This window comes from Aptenodytes forsteri, unplaced genomic scaffold (assembly GCF_000699145.1).
Source record: "Aptenodytes forsteri isolate BGI_AS27 unplaced genomic scaffold, ASM69914v1 Scaffold47, whole genome shotgun sequence".
Lineage (NCBI taxonomy): Eukaryota > Metazoa > Chordata > Aves > Sphenisciformes > Spheniscidae > Aptenodytes > Aptenodytes forsteri.
The window spans coordinates 990,253-1,009,046 of record NW_008794731.1 but is presented as its reverse complement, the minus strand read 5'-3'; the positions used below and the strand labels follow the sequence as shown (position 1 = coordinate 1,009,046).

Genomic DNA, 18,794 nt, shown 5'->3' with positions numbered 1-18,794 from the left:
AAGGAAGGAAGTGCTTTGTCCATGTTATTGCTAATCAAACCACTCATCCTACAGCCTGTGTATGCCCGGAGCCTGCTGGAATCGTCTACACAGAGCAAGCAGAAAGGACACTGTCCCCAGCCGGCTGGAAAACAGACCTGCCGCCTTCCCGGCTCTCAGCTGAGGCTTGGCTGGAGACGGCGGGTGAGACACCAGCGAAGCCAGGATCAGATTGCAGCAGGCTCCTCCTCCAGAGACTACAGAGAGGGAAGGAGGAGCTGGAGCCAGCAACTTCAGGCTGCCTACCTGCACCTTGCCAGCCGGGCTGGGGACCGCGCTGGGGACGAGCATCTTTGCGACCCGCATCCCATGGGGTGTGCGGGGCCGCCCGGCGCTCCCTGCTACCCCGGGCGCATCTCCCCACCGCCACCCACCTCCAGTCCGGCATGGAGAGCCTGAGCAACAGCCTGAAGAAGAAAGCCACGGAGCAGCACTACAGGGCAGAGGTGATGATTGCTGGAGAGCAACTGAGGTAGGAGGTGATGGGGCCCTCTTCCAGGCTGGGGCAGGGCTGTGCCCAGGGTTAGCTCCTGGGGCTCTGGACTGCATGCCGCTAGTGGGAGGCTCAAAGCTTTATCCTTGAGCAAACGCTTTTCCTCCCCAGGCGCTAGTGTCTCCCCCTCCCCAGTATCTGCTGATGCTTCCCTTGCCCACCAAACCATCAGTGAACCAGGTTCTTTCCCATGTTACCTTGTCCTGCTGCTCCTCTCTGGACATCTCCTGCCCTCCACCTCCAGGTGCCAGGGGACTGGCAGGTGCTTTTGGATGGTGACAGATTTTTTTTTTAATCCCTTTGCATCCTCCCTTAAACCCAGAGCCTGATGTGGTGACACTGAGCAGCGTCCCCAAGGTTCCTGGTCCCTGGCTGGATGGGGACAGCACCGCCTCTGGGGGCGTTCAGACTTTCGGGGGTGATTTGGGAGGTCGTCCCATGGGTGCCATGCACCTGAATTGTTTTGCACACCGATGTGTAGGGTCTTCCCTCTCTTGAAAGTCACTTTTGGGAACCTCTGCTGGTTTGTAGTTCCAGTTCTTGAGCAACTTTTGAGTTTTTTTTCTTATGAAGACAGAATATATTCTCCTATGCAAGAAAACCCGTGTGGCTGAGAAAACCTGTTCCTTGTGTGTCTGGGGTCAGACACCCCACCCCCCACCCCTTTCTTCTAAGCATGTGACTGTAGGCTTTTCTAGCTCTTGAGCAGAGTTTACTTGTTTGTATCTGGAGCCATTCTGTTTTGTTTTGAAATGTGGGTGGAAAATAGGAAACATACCCTTGAATAATATAAAGAGCGCAGAGCCCACGTTTGCTAGCATCAGATTCATAAAATTAGCTCTGTGTCGCTATGTTGCCCATTCTCAGTGAGTCCTGTTAGCCTTAGCTTTATTATTTGCACTGTATCAAGGATTGATAATTCCCAGCTAAGGATTAGGGCCCTATCTTGAAGACACAGCTAATGACCAAAGTGGCTGGATTTTAAATATGTAGTGATGGTTAGCCACATTTCCAGTCTATTGTCTTTCACAAATATTACTGTTCTAGCTCCAGAAATTAAATCTTTTCTTTAGGTAGTACCTGGGAGAGCTGCTGTTGGGGGTGGAGGCTGCATCAACCTTTCTGCCTTTGCAGTGTTTGCAGTCCATGTTGTAAGCAAGGCTTTGAAAACGAGCTTAACATTCTTATAGGGAAAAGCAGCAGCTGATCTAAGAGTGACTTGCCTCATTTCAATAATTCAGTGCAAGAGACATAAAGTTATGACTTTCTCCATCTTGTGGCTGGGGCAGGCTTATTCATATTTATATTTCCAGCATTTTACTTCTCTGGAGTGACTGAGGTTTAAAATGGGTCCTATAGTCTGGGCCAAAGGAGGGGGGCAGGTATTCGGAGAGAAAATAAAATAATCAAGGTGTGTTTAAAACTGATCAGTGTGCCTGCAAGGGGAATGATGTGGCTTCCTCGTGCCTTTTGCAGGACAGGAGGAACATGTCAGATCCTGGACCATCTGGCGATTGTGACTGTAAGGAGGAGAAGGGGATACAATAAATCTGTTTGTGAACAGAGCTCTTCTAGTATACTGCACACTATGCTAGTTCTTATAAGCAAGGTAAAGGCATAGTACAAATGTCACACTCTTCTGAAAACCAATAATACCAACTCATTTTTTCCTCCCAACATTCGTCTGGAAACGTCACTCCTTATTGTCAGCATGAATGCACCCTGAGCCTTTGGAAAGGATGCTAAAAGCCTGAAGGGAGGCCGGATTTGTGCAGGGAGGGAATAGCTTTCCATTAGTGTGACTGGGATAAAGTTGAATAGAAAACCCCAAAAATATGTACTTTTTGGGGCACCCATCTTCCTCCCCCCAGCTGGTGTGCCTTGGAGTTTCCCAGTTAGGGAGCTCCCAAAATCTGAGAGTTTTCAGGCCAAGCCCATCGCAGAAGGTTGCAGTCTTGAACTACTTGCTCCTGTTCGGTTTGCTACCCCAAGGTGAACCTGATGCGGGTTTTCTCTGCTGGAAGGGGTGATAGGAGGGGTAGGAAGCACGTACGAGTGGAGAGGAGAGGCGAGAGCTCTCACCTCAGAGGCTGGCATACGCTAGAACCGCGATGCTGGGAGACACGTGCTGTTTTGCAAACACTGCAGCTCGGGGAGCAGACCTGAACTGCCTTTGGGAGGCCTTGACTGCTTCATGCCCCTGACCTGCTCTTGAAAGGCTCAAGCTCTTTGTTGCATGGAGAAGAGCAGGTGGATTTCATCCGGCAGGACTGCTCTCTTCTTCAGCTGTGTTTGCGAGTAGCAGGTCTAAATGCCAAACAAGGAGGCCAGAGTACCCAGCGCTCACGGTGATGGAGAGGTGGGTCCTTTTGCTGGTGGCTTGGCACACGGCAGTCACATCCTTCTGCTTTGGTCTGGGAAGACTGGAAGGAGCTGCTGGCCAGCATGGGGTGTAAAACCCGGGGAGGAGGGTGAAGAGATGGACACCACCCTGCAGCTGGGCTCCTCCTTCCCCTGCAGCTCGTCTGGCTGAAAGGAGAATGGAGTGATGCAGAGCAGAGCACGCTGAGTGCTCGAGTCTGTCTCTGGTATTTTGGGGATTTTGCAGCCTGGCAGGTAAGGAGTTAGTGATATGAATCTTCCTGGGGCCTGGATGTAGCAATGGGGAAACTGAGGCAGAGAGGCTGGATGATGCCTCAGGCAACAGCAGATGGGGCAGGGCTAAATGTCCGTATTGTGCTCCCCTGCTTTTCCCCAGGTAAGGAATAAAGAAGCATGTAGAGGAGCCTCGCGGTCTGCCCTGACTCTGTAAACCTCGATCAGCAAATAACGCTGCTGTATCTTCGTAAAATCTCAAACATTTGTTTTTCCCCGTTCCCCACTTCCTGCCCTGCCTCCCCGCTATTGTATTTAACCAAACAAACCTTTGCTCCATCTTTACAGTTCTTTGGCTTCCCAGCAAGTTTGCAAATCCCTCTGAGTTTGGTTTGGCTGGAGGGATGAGTCTGGTCAGTGTCAGGATGCGTTTCCCAGCCAGAAGGAGCTGCACAAGCAAGGGGTGAGGGAATGCTTCGTGGGGATGGCTGGGAAGAAACCAGATCCTAAAGGAATCGAGGGGAGAGTGGATGCTCTGCTTCGGGCTCTGTGTCTGCCAGGGTCCCTTTGCTTCCACGGGGATGGTGCTTTCTAGTCCATGGAGGGGGAAGAGGAGTTTTGGGTCTTGATTCTCTCCCCATCAAAAAGATGAAGATAATAATTTCCACTGATATTTTGTTCTTGGGTTTGAAAGGGCTGCTGTCTCAGGCTCGTTCCTCACATCTCCTGCTGTCGGTCTTTTTGTTTCAGACGTATAAACTTGCATGAAAATCACACTAGTTTTACTGGGCATTGTGTGTTCCTGGGTGGCATTCCGTAAAAGAGGCCCAATTAGTCATTTCTAATTGCAACAAATGGCTTATCTGCAGGGAGAGATTCTGGAACAGCTACCGTGTTTTGAATTCACACCCTGCTGTAATCTGAGTTTCTCAAGTATAGACAAGTCCTTGTGCACTCTCTTCTGGGTATTCCTCGTGGTCAAGTGAACCAGCTGTTCTCTAATAACTCTGTTAAGCTGCATTAATCACTCTTCAATGTAAAATGTACTCGGTAAATTTATGTCTTGGGCGAAAAAAGTGAGAGGAGAAGGAAGGTTTTCTCCTATGAAGAACAAAATTATGATTTCAGCTACTGTCCAAAATTTTCAAAGGTGCTGAGTGTTTTATTCGGATGCTCAAATTGAGACGCTGTTAAATAACGTGCTCATACTTTGATGCTCTGGGAATTTGGCTCACTTAAAGGTGTGTAGCTGAACATGCCAAAATTTGTATTCCTGGCCCAAAAATCTTGGGTCTACAGGAGGTTTGGTGGTTCTCTGCTGAACTTGGATCTCTTGAAGTGGGGACGTCTTTCTGGAGGAATCGTGGGACACCGCTTGATGTGGCGGTCACCAGGTGAACGTTGTTCAGAAGGCGAGACTACATGATCAGAATGACTTTAAAAAGCCTATTATTAAATTTTCAGCACTGGTGGAAGTGAGGACTGGGAAGTAGACTTGTGCTTGCCGGGATTTCTTTTTGAGATTTAAGTCCTCTTTTCCTATACATACGTTTAAACACAAGTAGGAAAATAAAACATCTCTGTGCCACTTTGGGCTGCCACGGGCGTGCAAAGCTCTCCCCTCTCCCCCGGGATGTACTGGTGCTTTTGCAGACTGGGAGTGCAGCAAACTGGGTTTTGCTGAGCCTGTGTGCAGCAGTCCTTTTGCCTGAATGTGCCTCTCCAGCAGCTATTTTGCAGATACGCAGTTGTGGCTGTTGCCGCCTTTTACTGAGCACTTAGTTGTTTGCTCAGTTTTTTGTTTGGTTGGTTGGGTGTTGTTTTATGTGTTTTTTTTTTTTCTCCTGTAAAGACAGGAACAGAAAAGATCCTTTGGGTGATGCATCTTTCCAGGGCCGTTCGTTTGTACTTAACTGGGAACGTGAACTGGAGTTAATATCCTTGAAAGATCCGCCTTGGCATTTGAGATGCTCAAGGTCTGTTTACGTGGGTAGGGGGTGATGGAGAGCGCCCAAGGGAGACATTCCCACTCCGTGCAGGCACGTGCGAGTTCTTGGTGCAGAATAGCTATCGCTTTAGGGACCGCTCTGGCTGTGCAACTACCATACAGTAAAAGTAGCAACTTTTCCAATACAAGAAAGCCCTTTGCTTCGGCGTAAGCCCCTGATTCAGACTCTGTTCTGAAATTGCGTGAAATGTGAACAGGCAGAAGTAACCAAGAGAGGAGCTCCTTGGGTTGCTCTCCAGCAGTGGACATCTGTAACGCTGCTGGGAAAATGCTGGCCTGCCGGAGGAGCAGGGAAGCTGCGCTTGTAACAGCTGAAGTGACTTAAACTCTTGATTCCCTAGAAGTTTGTGTTTTGTTTTGGTTTTTTTTTTCCCCTCTTCTATTTACAGTGCTGCGGATCTCCCTTTCAACAAGGTTACACAGGATGAATAATGATGTCTTTTTAGTGACCTTGACAAAGAAACAATTTGGTTACCCAATGCAGCCTACCCAAAGCAAATGCATGAGAAAGCAGCGCGCCGACTGCCAAGTGAGGAGTGTTTCGTAAGAGTCGATTCGCATGTTCCAGCAAGCATTTTATCCTTGTATTATTCTGCTTTTTTTTTTTCCCCCCCTGTTGAAAAAGTAGTATGTACATGGGGTAGGTTTTGGCATCTAGAAAACTCATAATATTGCATTATACATCCTTCCTTAAATTTTTTTATCTGGAAGCATGATTATAAACCACTCATGGTTTCACTGGCTTTGTTTTTGCCACATCGTACATGGACTGGTTTATAGAGGGTGTCAGCTGAGCTGTTCGAAGACGCAGTTGGTGTTATGTCCTTCTGTGTCTGAAGGACAGAATTTGTCTCCTCGTAGTTGATGGGAGACAGTAAACAAGAGGAAAGTGAAAAGACCACAAGGACACTCGAGCTGTGCATCTTCTGCTGCCCTGGGTCTGCAGGCAAGAGGGCAAACTTGTCACAAACTTAAAAAAAAGAAGGTCAGCTGAGCTGTTCGAAGACGCAGTTGGTGTTATGTCCTTCTGTGTCTGAAGGACAGAATTTGTCTCCTCGTAGTTGATGGGAGACAGTAAACAAGAGGAAAGTGAAAAGACCACAAGGACACTCGAGCTGTGCATCTTCTGCTGCCCTGGGTCTGCAGGCAAGAGGGCAAACTTGTCACAAACTTAAAAAAAAAAAAGAAAGTCTAAGCACTGCTGCTCTAGAGGCGCTTAAATACCACTTAATTCCTATCCTGGCAATTGTTCCCAATATAATAGTTTCAGAATAAGTGTAGTTTTGACTTTTTTTTTTTTTTTTAATCCTAGGTTTTAGTACTAGTGTTTGCTGAAAGTCTTTTTTATTTTCTTTTTCCCCCCCCCCCAAGATTTGTGCATTTTCTGCAGTATCACAAAACGTGATAAAAAAAGACCTATAGGGGAAATAGTATTCACCCAACCAGTTTCTCTTCAGGGCTTGTGTGATTATGGTCTCTGTGTTATTGTGCATGAAGATGTGTGTGTGGGTATTTATTTGTATGCGTATATTTAGTCTTTACAGACTCCTGAAGACTCTTGATAGCAATAGAGTACTCTCGGTACATTTCTTATCTCTACCAAACATGCCTCTAAAGTGGCATCCCACTTGCTGATTACAAAGGAAAGAAAGCATATAAAAAAATGACTGCTTGTCTTCTCCCATAGCAGAGGGATGTTGGGGTGGGGAGCCTCTCTGTTTGCAGTTGCTGCTGACTGTGTCTGATTGCATTTTGACAGTGGACCGTGAAATAAAGGAATGAAAAAGCTAAAAACTCTAAAAATAGCAGGCAGCTGTCTGTGGACTGTTCTCTTCAGGTAAAATCCATATGCAGAATGACTGCTGGTCACTTGTGGGAATGAGCCTTCCAGGTAAAGAGAGTAAAATACTGAATATAGACTTCAGTATTTGAGGGAGGCCTGTCAAAGGCAAGGCCAGGAGCTGGTTCTGCATGAATCTTTGGTTTAGTATTTTAGTTACCAGGAAGGACTGAAAATATCTGTTAAGAATTATGTTGGCTTGTAGCAGCCTCAGGATTAATTACAACAATCAATTACTAAGTCTTCATCCAACAAAAGGTTTTATCTTAAGACTTTTGAGACCCTAGTATTTGTAAATCCTACAATATAGGATAATCCATTATTATCTGATAGATTTTTAGGATGTTTAAAACTTCTCGTATGGTGCCTGAAACTGTTGTGTACAACACAGCATGTTGGACGTAACTTCTTCAAAAAGAACAAAAGAACTTGAGGCATTAATTAAAGAAAGGCTGCAGTGATTAATGCCTTTGTAAAACATGCTGGCCTGGGGCAAAACTGTGAATTGAAATGAATAACTTGAAACCAGAAACATCCTGGAGTTACAGAGGAGATGTTTAATTAATATCTCCCCTCTGAGTCTGCTGCATGCACTGGGCATTTTCCAGGGTTAGTATTTTGGGAACAGTCATGACTACAGGGCAAAAGTTTGGCTCCTGGACAGATCTCCTGCCAAGTTGGGTTGGCTTTGGCTTGAACATATAAGATCTCTGTGCCTTGTGGCTTGCTCAGCTGTTAAGGTCCTTTGAAAAGTCAAAGCCGTACTCACCTGAGTAACCTTCACCCAGACATATCTTTCTGTCGGAGTCACAGACTAGCCATAATGTCAGGCTTTTCAGGACAGGACGGTTGTTGTTTTGGTAAACTCTGTCCCACTCTATCCCAATCTGAACCAGAAAATGTCAGGACTGTTGTTCACTGTTGCTGTGGATTAGTGGGTACGTGGATTAGTAGGTAGTGCATGGGATCCACCTGGCACTCATCTCTTAGACACATGCAGAAGAAACGAGTGCTTCCATTCCTGCTCCCACCCTGAGCTATGACTAAGACTTTGGCCTTGGGGGTAGCTACGTTCCCGCTTTCATGGTTTTGGGGAGGGAGAACTAGACACAGAATCACGCCAAGATGACAAATATATGTACTACTATTTTTTTTTCTGTGTTTTGGCCCTTCTTCACAAGCTTCGGTTAGCTGCTGTGTATTTTCTAGAGGCTTGTTTAGAACAAAAAGACACGTATGGTTCAGACTAAGTCTGGTGCAGGCAATTATATAACCTGCGCAGTGATAGGAGGAGAGAAGGGGATGGTGGAGAGGCTCCTTAGGGTTGACCGATGCAGTCTTGCAAAGCCGAGAGGTTTGGTTGAATTTATAAGTCACTGGGTGCTTGCCAGAAGTCCCAAATCATAAGCGGTTTCTCCAGGTTGGGCAGACGCTGGGCTGTTAGACCCAAATTCCCCTGTTAACACCAGCTATGCTACAATGGCTGTCTTTCTCTCTAGGCTTCGCCTCCACGATGGGAAGCTCATTAAGGACAGACGTTACCACCTCCGAACATACCCAAACTGCTTCGTGGCGAAGGAGCTCACAGACTGGCTGATTGACCACAAAGAAGCACCAGACCGAGAGACGGGCATCCGCCTCATGCAGAAGCTAATGGACCATTACATCATCCATCACGGTGTGTGGGTTTCTCTGCTACCTGCTGAGCCTCCCCAGGGAGGTGGCTGTGTATCTGGTCACCACGTGTGTCCCTCAGCCCAGGATACAGAAGCATGGTCAGGTCCCTGTTCACGACCCTCCTATGGGTGAGGGCTCCTGGCGAAGCTGGGAGATGATGGGCAGGCACGAGGCTGGATGGGGTTGGATCTGTGTGAAGCTGCATTGTTTTGGGGGATGTGCCAGTTCCCTGCCCCACAGAAAAGGGACTTGGGCTGTGCACTGGTAAAACAGCATCTGAAGTGGCTCTTGTTTGAAAGCAAGTTCAGTAATGCCTGACCTATGTTGCCCTACAGCAATTGCATGGGCAGTCAGTGGTGGATATTTTTACAGAAGCTGGTCTGGCTCGTGTTTGTGTCATGCAGAAGTGGAAGCTGAATGATAGCACATGCTTCACATCTGCAGGAAAGTTCATTTTTTTTTTTTACTGTAAGAGCCCAGCGTTCCTCAGTTTCCCCATCCATGCTGGGGTGGGACAAGTAAGGGTGTGGAGTCAACACCACTCAAAGCGAAAAGTCATCTGGTACCTGTAAACCTGGAGCTGAAGCAATCCTGTAGGAATGCCTCCCTTGGAAATTAAGTGTGTGATGCCATTTCAAAGGCTTGTCCGTGGAACCTGTTAAAAGTAAAACAAAATAAAAACAGAAAGAAAAAGGAAGGGGAGGAAAAAAAGCAGCTTGGTGCTCAAGCCAAGTATTCAGGCTTTGTTCTTTTTAAAAATTATTTGGCGCTTTCAGCAGTTTTGCATTAACTCAGGTTGTGTACTGTGGTCTGTGCCTGTCCCTGAGCTGCAGAGCAATCCCCAAGGTCCGGCCCTTGGTCCTGATATAACAATGGGAAACAACTGCTTCATATTAGCAAAGAGCAGTTTCTCTCCGTGTGATTTTTCAGGCCCAATCAGGAACAAAAGTCCTGGATTTTCAAACAGGCCTGGGAGACCACCGCTCTCGGTGGGAAGGGTTGTGGCTGAGCTGCTGACTCTTGGCTGAGCTCTCTTGCTTCCAAGCCTTCGGGACATGAGCTATGGTAACCTGGAGTTGGGTGGCAGTTTGTCACAAGAGGATGAAGCTGGGGAGACAGAAGCAGGCGACCACCATACCAAATTCAGCCCTCTCTTCCCCCCTCTTCTCTAGGGTCCAGACATAGCTGCCTTGGACCACTGCAATGCAAACACTCTCCGTTGCCATCTGCTACTTGCTTGAGGTTAATGCCCTTTACATCAAGCTGCCTTGAATAAAAATAAACTGCTGCTGTGCTTTATCACAAAAGCGTAAAGCTGAAGCAGTGAGTTCTCAGTTAACCATTAATACTTAAACCTGATTATTTTTCCATCTCTCCAGCTTACAGTTTCAAAGAAATCCATTAGTTAATTAAACCTGTGCAGTACTGGGTACCGGTGCTGTTTTGATTGCTTATCACGGACGCGTCCCTCCTGCTTCTGTGATAATTTCTGGCAGGACACAGAAGTTGACTTTCCAACTTGCCTTACGACAATTAATTTTCCTTAGTCCTGTGGAAACAGGGCTGCCTGCTAACCGCAGCGCTGGTTTCAAAGAAATCCATTAGTTAATTAAACCTGTGCAGTACTGGGTACCGGTGCTGTTTTGATTGCTTATCACGGACGCGTCCCTCCTGCTTCTGTGATAATTTCTGGCAGGACACAGAAGTTGACTTTCCAACTTGCCTTACGACAATTAATTTTCCTTAGTCCTGTGGAAACAGGGCTGCCTGCTAACCGCAGCGCTGTGCTGAGTGCTTCGCAATTCACTGTCCAAACTGCTTGCCCTCTTCTCCGCTGTGATCCAGAAGACGATAATTATCTCACGAAGATCGTTGTCTGTGCTGCCTCTTAACGGTCTGATGTGGTTTGAGCTGTTATTCTATTACATGCTGGAAACACGTTGGAATTGGTCTGCAAATAGCAAAAATGCTTTGGGCACAGTCCTGTAAGGTTTTATGTTCAGTTCCCGGTTGCAATGACATCTGAATTGTTGCTCCTTGGAGTTGTTAAGATGCAAACTTTCATCTTTTAAAACAACTTTCTTGACCTGTCTTCTTGCTTGATGAGTCATGGGCTTTAGCATCCTGATTTCACACCAAGACAACTGCTCAGGAGGAATGATGAACTCCAGATAATCTGACCGTTTTTAGCGTTGAGCTGCTCACCAAAAGGGGAACGAAGTTTTGCCAGTCCGCTCAGATGAATGAACAAGTGTTAAAATTTTCACAAGAAATATCTTACATCTTTTGAATTCCACTCTAGTGGATTATGTCACTTTAGCGAGGAAATCTTTGTGGTTTTTTTTTTTTTCCCTTTGACTAATTGTCTTTGTTTTCTGGGCATATTCTTTACTCTGTGTGGTGTGGTGGGGGTTTTTTGTTTTTTTTTGGGTTTTTTTACTGCTGAAGTTTCTCCTTCTTGCTTCAAGGCGGGTGGACCTGAAGAAAGGCAGGCTGACTGATTTAAGAGCTGGACTGTGATTTTGGGGCTCTTTCTTTTTTTTTTTTGATGCGTAGTCTAGGAATCTGTTGCAGGCAAGCTTATCTCACAGCTGTATCCCAAATATTTACCTGCTAAATGTTGCATGCACTTAACAGCCATGCATTTACAGATTGTGTGCTCATCCCCGCGATGAAACTGAGGCTTTTCATACAGATTCGATTATTCCAGTTGTATGCACCTAGCTTTGAAGAAAAGTGTTTTTTCTCTTGAGATCAGTTTGCCATGCAAACGAATTGGGCAGGGCTGGCACGAAATGGCGTGGAAAAGTTGGTGTCGTTATACATTTTAGCTTACAAGTATTTTTGACAGGGACAGAGGTGATTTTATGGGGTTTTGGATGCAGTGTAGGTTTTTTCCTCCCGTCCTCCAAGTTTACTTACATGTGGCAGTAGCTTTCTAAAAAAAGCTGATTGAGACAATTCTGTTTGTCTTCTCATAGTCTAAACCAAAACATCAACTTTTAATTTTTTTTAAAAAAAAAAACAAAACCCCAACAACCGACAAAAAAAACCAAACCGAAAAACTTCCCAGTTTGTTCTAATGAACATTTTAGTGTCTGAATCCAAATGTAGACTCAAACTCGAGCTTTCCCAAGGTCTGTTCAGCGGGCCTGACCTCTCCCACCAGCATGGGCTGCAGGCATTCGTAAGCACCTAGTTTGGGGACCGAAGGCTCAGATGCTGGTTGCTCCATGGTACGAGGGGCGTAGAGAAGGACATCGCACGCAGCCCCCATAGCTTTTAACGTGGAGATGACACCCTGCTGAATCTGTGCTCCGTGCAGCTCTGTCTGTCCCTTACAGACTGACAGACGCCTGCAGCACTGACATCCCTGCTCTGAACTCCTTTCAGTCTGCGACGAGCACTCGGACTACAAGGATGCCAAGCTGCTGTACCGCTTCCGTAAGGATGACGGGACCTTCCCTCTCAATAAGGACGTGAAGGTGTTCATGAGAGGGCAGAGTCTTTATGAGAAGTACGTGAGTCCTTTCCCTGCAAAATAACTCTCAGCAAGGGGCGTTGGGAGTGCTGGCTGTGCTTGCTGATGATGCTCTACAGCTGGGAGCCACAGCTACAGCTGGCTTTTCTCTTCCTTCTCTGTACCCTGTGCTGTAGCGTTGGGAAATGCTGTTTCCTGAGCCCTGTCGCAGCCAGAGGACAACCGGCCTCTTTGGGGCTGGGACAGGAGCTGTACCCTGAACTCGTGGATGCTTTCAAGGGCTCCAACCCAAGTGCAGGTTCTGGGGTCTGGTACAGGGAAGTGCTAGGGTCCAGCCTGCAGTCTGAGTGCTCCCGGGACGGGCACGTCCAGTGGCCATTCCCAGCACTCCCCCGGCCTCCCTGGGTGAGCTGCTTCCACCAGCACTATTAGGACTTATGTCCTACCAGAATCAGCAGGGTATAGGATCTTCAGGGCCCTCATGGGCCTGGATCCCTGCATCTTGCTTAGCCTATCTGCAAAATTTGTAATAGAAAATCTAATTCTCAGACAGTAAAGAAAACTCCCTCCATCTCCAGTGTTCAGTTTTCTTTGTGTTGATTGTTTCTGTTTCTAAATCCAAGCCATCTTCCCAGGCACCTCACGGGTCATTTTGTTAGACTGGGTTCAACCACAGACCACCCTCTGGACCCATTACCTTTAACAGCTTCTTCACATCTTCTCCATCCTCAAACCCTGGCAATCAGATTCACAAACTGGCACTGAGGGAGAAGTCCTTCAGCCAGGTGGGCGGCGATTTCAGCTGTCTCCGTGACCCTCTGGCAGACGTGCCTCCCTTGTGCTTTGCTTTTGCTCGGCAGCGGTGGCCGTGGGACCGGGGAGAGCATCCAGCGCATCTCATGGCTGAGCCCGCTGCACCCTCTCGTGGAGGCACTGGATTTAGCTCTCGCATATGCTGCAAACTGAATATGTGTTTACTGAAACGCACCTTCTCCATCAATTTGGACTATCGGCCATTTGTCCCGTGCATTCAGTTGCTTGCTTGGCTTTCCCCTGCGGTCTTGAGCTGAGGTCGCAGCTGAACTGATTCCGCTGAAGCTTCTTCCTCTGCTGTGATGAGGAGTTATAGAGCTGCCTGACTGCAGCTCTGCATTTCTCCCTCCCTTCCCATTGCTCCCAGGCAGCAATGTTTTGGCTGTAACGTTTTGCTCGCTTCTCTTGGCCTTGCTTTGGCTGGCTGCAGCCCGCGTCAGATGGCAGGGCTATACAGCATCACGGGAGCCTTGTCCCACCTCTGTGCCAGGCTGGTAAGCGTGGAAGAGTCAATTCTGAAGGTGAGAGAGGAGAACTCTGTGAAGTACCAGAGGACTTTCCTGGGCTGCGAGATGATTGACTGGCTCATTCAGGAGGGAGAAGCGGAGAACCGAAAGGAAGCGGTGGAGCTGGGACGGGCGCTGCTGGAGCATGGGATCATTCAGCATGGTGAGTGAGGTTCCGGCTGGAGCTGGGATGGAAAGCAAGAGATAAGCGTAGTTGTCAAGGCTGTGCTAGGAACAAATCCCCATTCATGTCATGCAACAAGTGCTGGTCAAGTGCCCACTTGGAGATGGCAATGGGGCCTTTTAGTTCTATGTTTGGAGCTGGTGACCTTTGAAATCGGAGCAATCTTCCACTACCCATAAAGGCTTTGAGTTGAAATCTGAGCTATTGCTCTTCAGTTCTTCAAAGCCTCCGGCTGCAGGACTGGGATCCACCCCTGGGTTTGGAGGGCTGGGTTGTGAGGATGTATTGTTCAGCTCCGCTTGGCTGGAGATCATAACCATCTGCAGGAATTAAACTTTCAATCCAGAAGGCAGGGAGTCCTCTGAGTGTCTTGGGACAGGGGCAGGTGGAGGGCTGTGACTTGGTGGTGCACCCCTGGGAGATGACATCTCTTGGGGAGGTGGCCCTGCTGTTCCTCCTTCCCTGCAGGCAGCATTCTCAAACAGTCAGAAAAACTGCAGTAGAACACAGAGGCATTAAAAGCAATTCATCTGGGTCCCTCAGTATATTCGCTATATATTTTTCACACCCCCTCACCCTCTCCCTCCTCTCCTGTTCTCTCCTAGTTTCCAATAGGCATCACTTCTTTGACAGTGACATCCTCTACCAATTCTGGATCAACTTTCGACGGAGACGTCGTCTCACGGAGTTACTCAACGAGAACTCCTCTTGCGCGCTCTCCGAGAGCCCGGACAGTCCCTTCTGTCTTCGCAAGCTCAACCCAGACCCAGGCAACACCAGCTTTCTCTCTGGTAACCGTGGATGTGTTTGTGGAGGGGTGTGAAAGCAAGGATTACATTACCAGAGTATCCTAGAGCTGAGGGTGTTGCTCCAGCAGAGTGGAGGGTGTTCCTCCAGGCATCCCATGAAGTGACCACCCATCCCACTGGTTTGTGGTGGATGTCACGATGCAGTGGCAGTCTCTATCACAGCTCCCCATCCCAGGAAAATAACTCAACTTACCATCGGCTTTTGATTTTTCTTTGAAGCTAGTTTTATTCTTTCTAAGCTCGCATGCCATCTTCAGTGCACGCTTACCTTTCAGATACGGGTCAGGCTGGTGGGGGAGGTTTGTTATTTTAAACTAGTCTGTTCCTTCCTTGGGTAACTGTTGTTTCTCCCTCTTTCAGTCCAGACCAACAAGGAGATCAAAATTGTCTCAGCGGTTCGAAGGAGCAGCATCACTTCCCTCGCTGGAAACTCCAACCCCTACTTCAGCACTACTCCTACTTTGGTATTCCCTCCTGTGGCTGAGTGCAACCCTAAATCAGGTCTGGGCTTCCGCATTGCCCTGTCGTTGCACAGGATGCATCTATTCCTTCAGGGCATGGGCTAGCTCAAGCCTCAGGTCCAAACCCATCCGCTGTCAGCTTGGGGACTTACAAGAGGAGAGGGTCAGCCTCACCTCTGAGTCTTGATTTGAAAAGTTGTGCAAGTGTTTTGAAAAACATTGAGAGGAATGCAAAGGTTTCTGTGTGCAGTAACCGCGGCTGGTTCTAACATCTGTTCCCCAGCCCATGGTAATCCCCAGGCTGCCTCGTTGTGCACTTTACTGTATGAAACCCTTGATTCTGATAGGATCTGTCACCTTCTGCTCTAGTGTTAGAGAGACCCGTCACCAATGAAGAGCTCCTGTCCCCTGGGGCCCCCTACATCAAGAAAACGCTAACTGTAAGTGACCATGGCGAATGGTATTGCTAACCCCACAGCAGTGAGCTCTCTGACTGCTCTTTGATAGCTTTCTGTCTGCTGCGCTGACCTCTGTATGTTGAAATTTTGGTTGCGTGTCACATCATCACGGCTCTTTCTTGGTGAGTCTCAGTGGGTCAATGTCTGCAGATATTCTTGTGGGTGGAAATGTGCGCAGCCTCTGCTTTAGTTTAATGTGTGTTAAAGGGGTAGATCAGGAAAGAGAATGTTTCCTGGACAGAAAAACTCCATACAAACTGTAGAATCAGTCAAGTCTTGTGACAGTTGAGACTTTGACATAGACCCTCTGTCACACAGCTGTCACCTTTATGCACGGCTTTATGCATCTTTCAGGTTCCTGCTGCAGATCGGGTATGTTGATATGGTCCATCAGCACCTGGTGGAGCAGCACCGAACGGGGAGCATCCAAGGGCCACTCTTGCCTTTCTTATGATGGGCTTTTTTCATGGACAAAATAAACACACTGCAAAATTTCCAAGATGCTGCAGACAACCTGAGCTTTGGGCTTTTGCTTTTCTAATTATTTCTAAAGCTGCATGACCGGTCAAGGCAAGGCTGGTAGGTGCTGGGTGTGAACGTTGCGAGACAGTTCCTGCCCTGTGGATCCTATCACGCTTGTTTATTTTTGTGTAAAACTTCTCAGCCCTTTCCTGCCCGCCTTTGAAAGGGGGAATCTCACAGTGGCCAGTTTAGGAAGCGTGAGGACTGTCTTGCCGTACTGGTTTGACACAAGTGGGGTTACAGAGGAGCTGTGGATCAGGTTCCCAAATTAACTGTGCTGTAGAAATTGGTGGGAAGGAGCAAGAAAAATAAAGCTGGTGATTAGTGTGGCATGTATGAGGACGTGCCGTTCATTCTCCTCCTGAACGCTCTTGCCCTGCCCTTCAACTCTGCCAGCCTGGGCCTTTCATGGCTCATTTCCTTCTGCTTAGCTGTGCAGTTGCTGTTATTTATTTATATGGATAACGTGCAAAGTCCTTTGGGAATTCTTTTTCTCTTTTAGTCACATCAGATGGCCACAGTATTACCGCAAACTGCTCTGACAGACTGAGATCAGAGTGGGGAAAAAATTAAGAGTGGCTACTTCCACCCTGGAAATGCTCTCCTGTGCCAAGGAAAAGGCACCGTGTGCGTGCTCTGGAAATGTTCTCAACATGCTTTTGGTGCATGCCTTGCACTTCAACTTCATCCTGCCTGTGCTTCACTCTTCTGCGCTTGCTGGCAGGGAATATTAATCAGAAAGCAGCTTTGCAGAGAGCAATTAATCTGTGGTTCTGCATCTCACTTGGTGCACAGCCCTTTCTCTCCCACCCATGACAGATTAGGATCACGAGCAGAGCTTTCCATCTCACTAGGAACTGTTGCATCTCCTCTATCCGGCCCATTCCTTGGTTTTTAACCCCCTTTTTGTTCCGCTTGTAGATTGTGGGGGATGCGGTGGGCTGGGGGTTTGTTGTTCGAGGAGGAAGACCTTGCCACATCCAGGCAGTGGACCCAGGAGGACCCGCTGCTGCTGCAGGGATGAAGGTACTTCTTACTCGTGGTGACTTAATAGGAGGCAGGACTTATGTCCTGTTTGAGCTTTTTGGGCTGAACACATCCTCTGTGACAATCCCACCTCCTGCAGCGGAGATCAGTCCAGGCAAAGTGCACTGTGTGTGGCTGCGCGGTGGTGGATTTGCCTTTTGCCAGGGCAGCACAGGGGCTGTGGGCAGCTAAAGCTGAAAAAACTCTGTCAAAACTAAGCTGTCTCCCTGTGGTAGACTTTGGAGCTGTCAAAACTGTTTGAGCTGCTAAAAACAAAGCAGAGAATTCCCAGTTCAGCTCCAGTAACTGTACATAACCCCAGTGAAGCAGGGAAGGAGTATAGCTTTATCCTGAGTGACCTGCTCTCACAGCTCCTGACATGTAACGCCTTCTGTGTTTCTCTGCTATTAACAATGTAGTTCTGCGTGGAACTATTTTCCATGTACATGAAAGCTTAATAACCTTAGACTGATGCCTTGATTTGATTCATCAAGTAATTTCCAGTATTTCCAGCTCAGGTGAAATGAACTGAGGTTTTGAAACTCATTTTAGACCCAGGCATGTACGGGTTTTGTGTATAGAGTTTTAGGCATGAATTGTGTAGAGTTTTAGGCGTGAATGAAAGAAATGTTGAGTTTCACAGTTCCGTATAAAAACCCCAGCAGCGAGGGAGTAATTTCTACAAGCTGATATAAGTCTAAAGTCACGTGGGTATTTGAAATAATGGGATTCTTCAGAGGCAGAGTGTGACTCCTTGTTTGCTTCAGGCAGGATTGGAAGGGGATGGATGAATTTGTTTCATTTACTCAAGAGCCCAGTTAATTTCTCCTTACCTAATCTCATTTGCTACCAAATTGGTAGATGTTAATATTGTGCCTCATTTCCATCTGTGAAATGAACCACTTTTCATAAATGAGTCTGTCTTTTCTCTGTTAGCTCACAGTCTAAATCCCTTTGGTCCCTTTTTTATGATATAGTGATCGTAGCCCAGTGATTATTAGTGGAGCTTATGGAGTGGTAACGCTTTAGGGTTTGCAGGGTTTTGTAGCGAGTTATTTGCATTGCAGCCTCTGGCTCTAGCCAGTCACGGGCAGAAGTTGCCACGAAGACATGAGCTGAAGGTAACCTGCCCTTCCTCTCCTTGCAGGTGTGCCAGTTTGTTTTCTCAGTGAATGGTATGTATGTTTTGCATCTGGACTATCAGACCATCAGCAGCCTCATCATGACAGGCCCACGAACTCTCGTGATGGAAGTCATGGAAGCCATTGAATGAGCGAAGGAGTCTCATCCCACCGCTGTTTGGAAAGGGAGGACACTCCACTAAGCAAGGATGGACTGTGGGGAGGGACCAAGCTTGACCATTCACTGTGAAATGTTAGCCAGGCATTTTCATATATTTTCAAATAAATACATTCTAATGGACAAGTCTTGGATTTTGATGTTGTTGAAATATTTGGCTCTACCTGATCTTGAGAGGGTCTAAGCTCTTGCAGCTCCTTTTTAATGCCAGCGGGAGAGTTCAGCCCATCATGAAACCAAGCCTTAGAACAAGCCATTCACCCAGCCAAGCTGCGAGGCAGGTGGTACAAGCTGGTAAGCAGCAAGAAGTTCGATACCAAGCAAGTGAGTACGTCTGAGCTCCCCTGAATTGTCTGTGCAGTCTACCAAGAACACAATGTGCTTTCCAGATGGCCCAATAAGCTGTGCCATTGACTCTGTCAAGAAAATAAGGAAATGAATACAGTGATGTATGCTTCCTTGTAAAGAAAGTCTAAGGCTCCTGCTACTCTTTTGGCTTAGCCATGCTCACAACCAGGACTGGTTGCTCTTCCCAGCTCTTTCTTGAAAAAGTGAGACTTCCATGATTGCGCTTTTTGAGCCC

General features: G+C 47.5%; 1 protein-coding gene across 1 annotated transcript; it reads left to right on the top strand.

Annotated features, from left to right (window-relative positions):
- The first annotated feature begins 348 nt into the window (after positions 1–348).
- Positions 349–18,333, top strand: LOC103894495 (DEP domain-containing mTOR-interacting protein). Its single transcript, XM_009273900.1, has 10 exons — positions 349–370; positions 403–511; positions 8,475–8,653; positions 12,046–12,169; positions 13,437–13,615; positions 14,242–14,427; positions 14,806–14,946; positions 15,276–15,346; positions 16,808–16,912; positions 18,060–18,333. Exons 1-10 carry the CDS (start codon positions 349–351, stop codon positions 18,183–18,185), a joined length of 1,242 nt encoding a protein of 413 aa, XP_009272175.1. The 3' UTR covers positions 18,186–18,333.
- Positions 18,334–18,794: the final 461 nt, after the last annotated feature.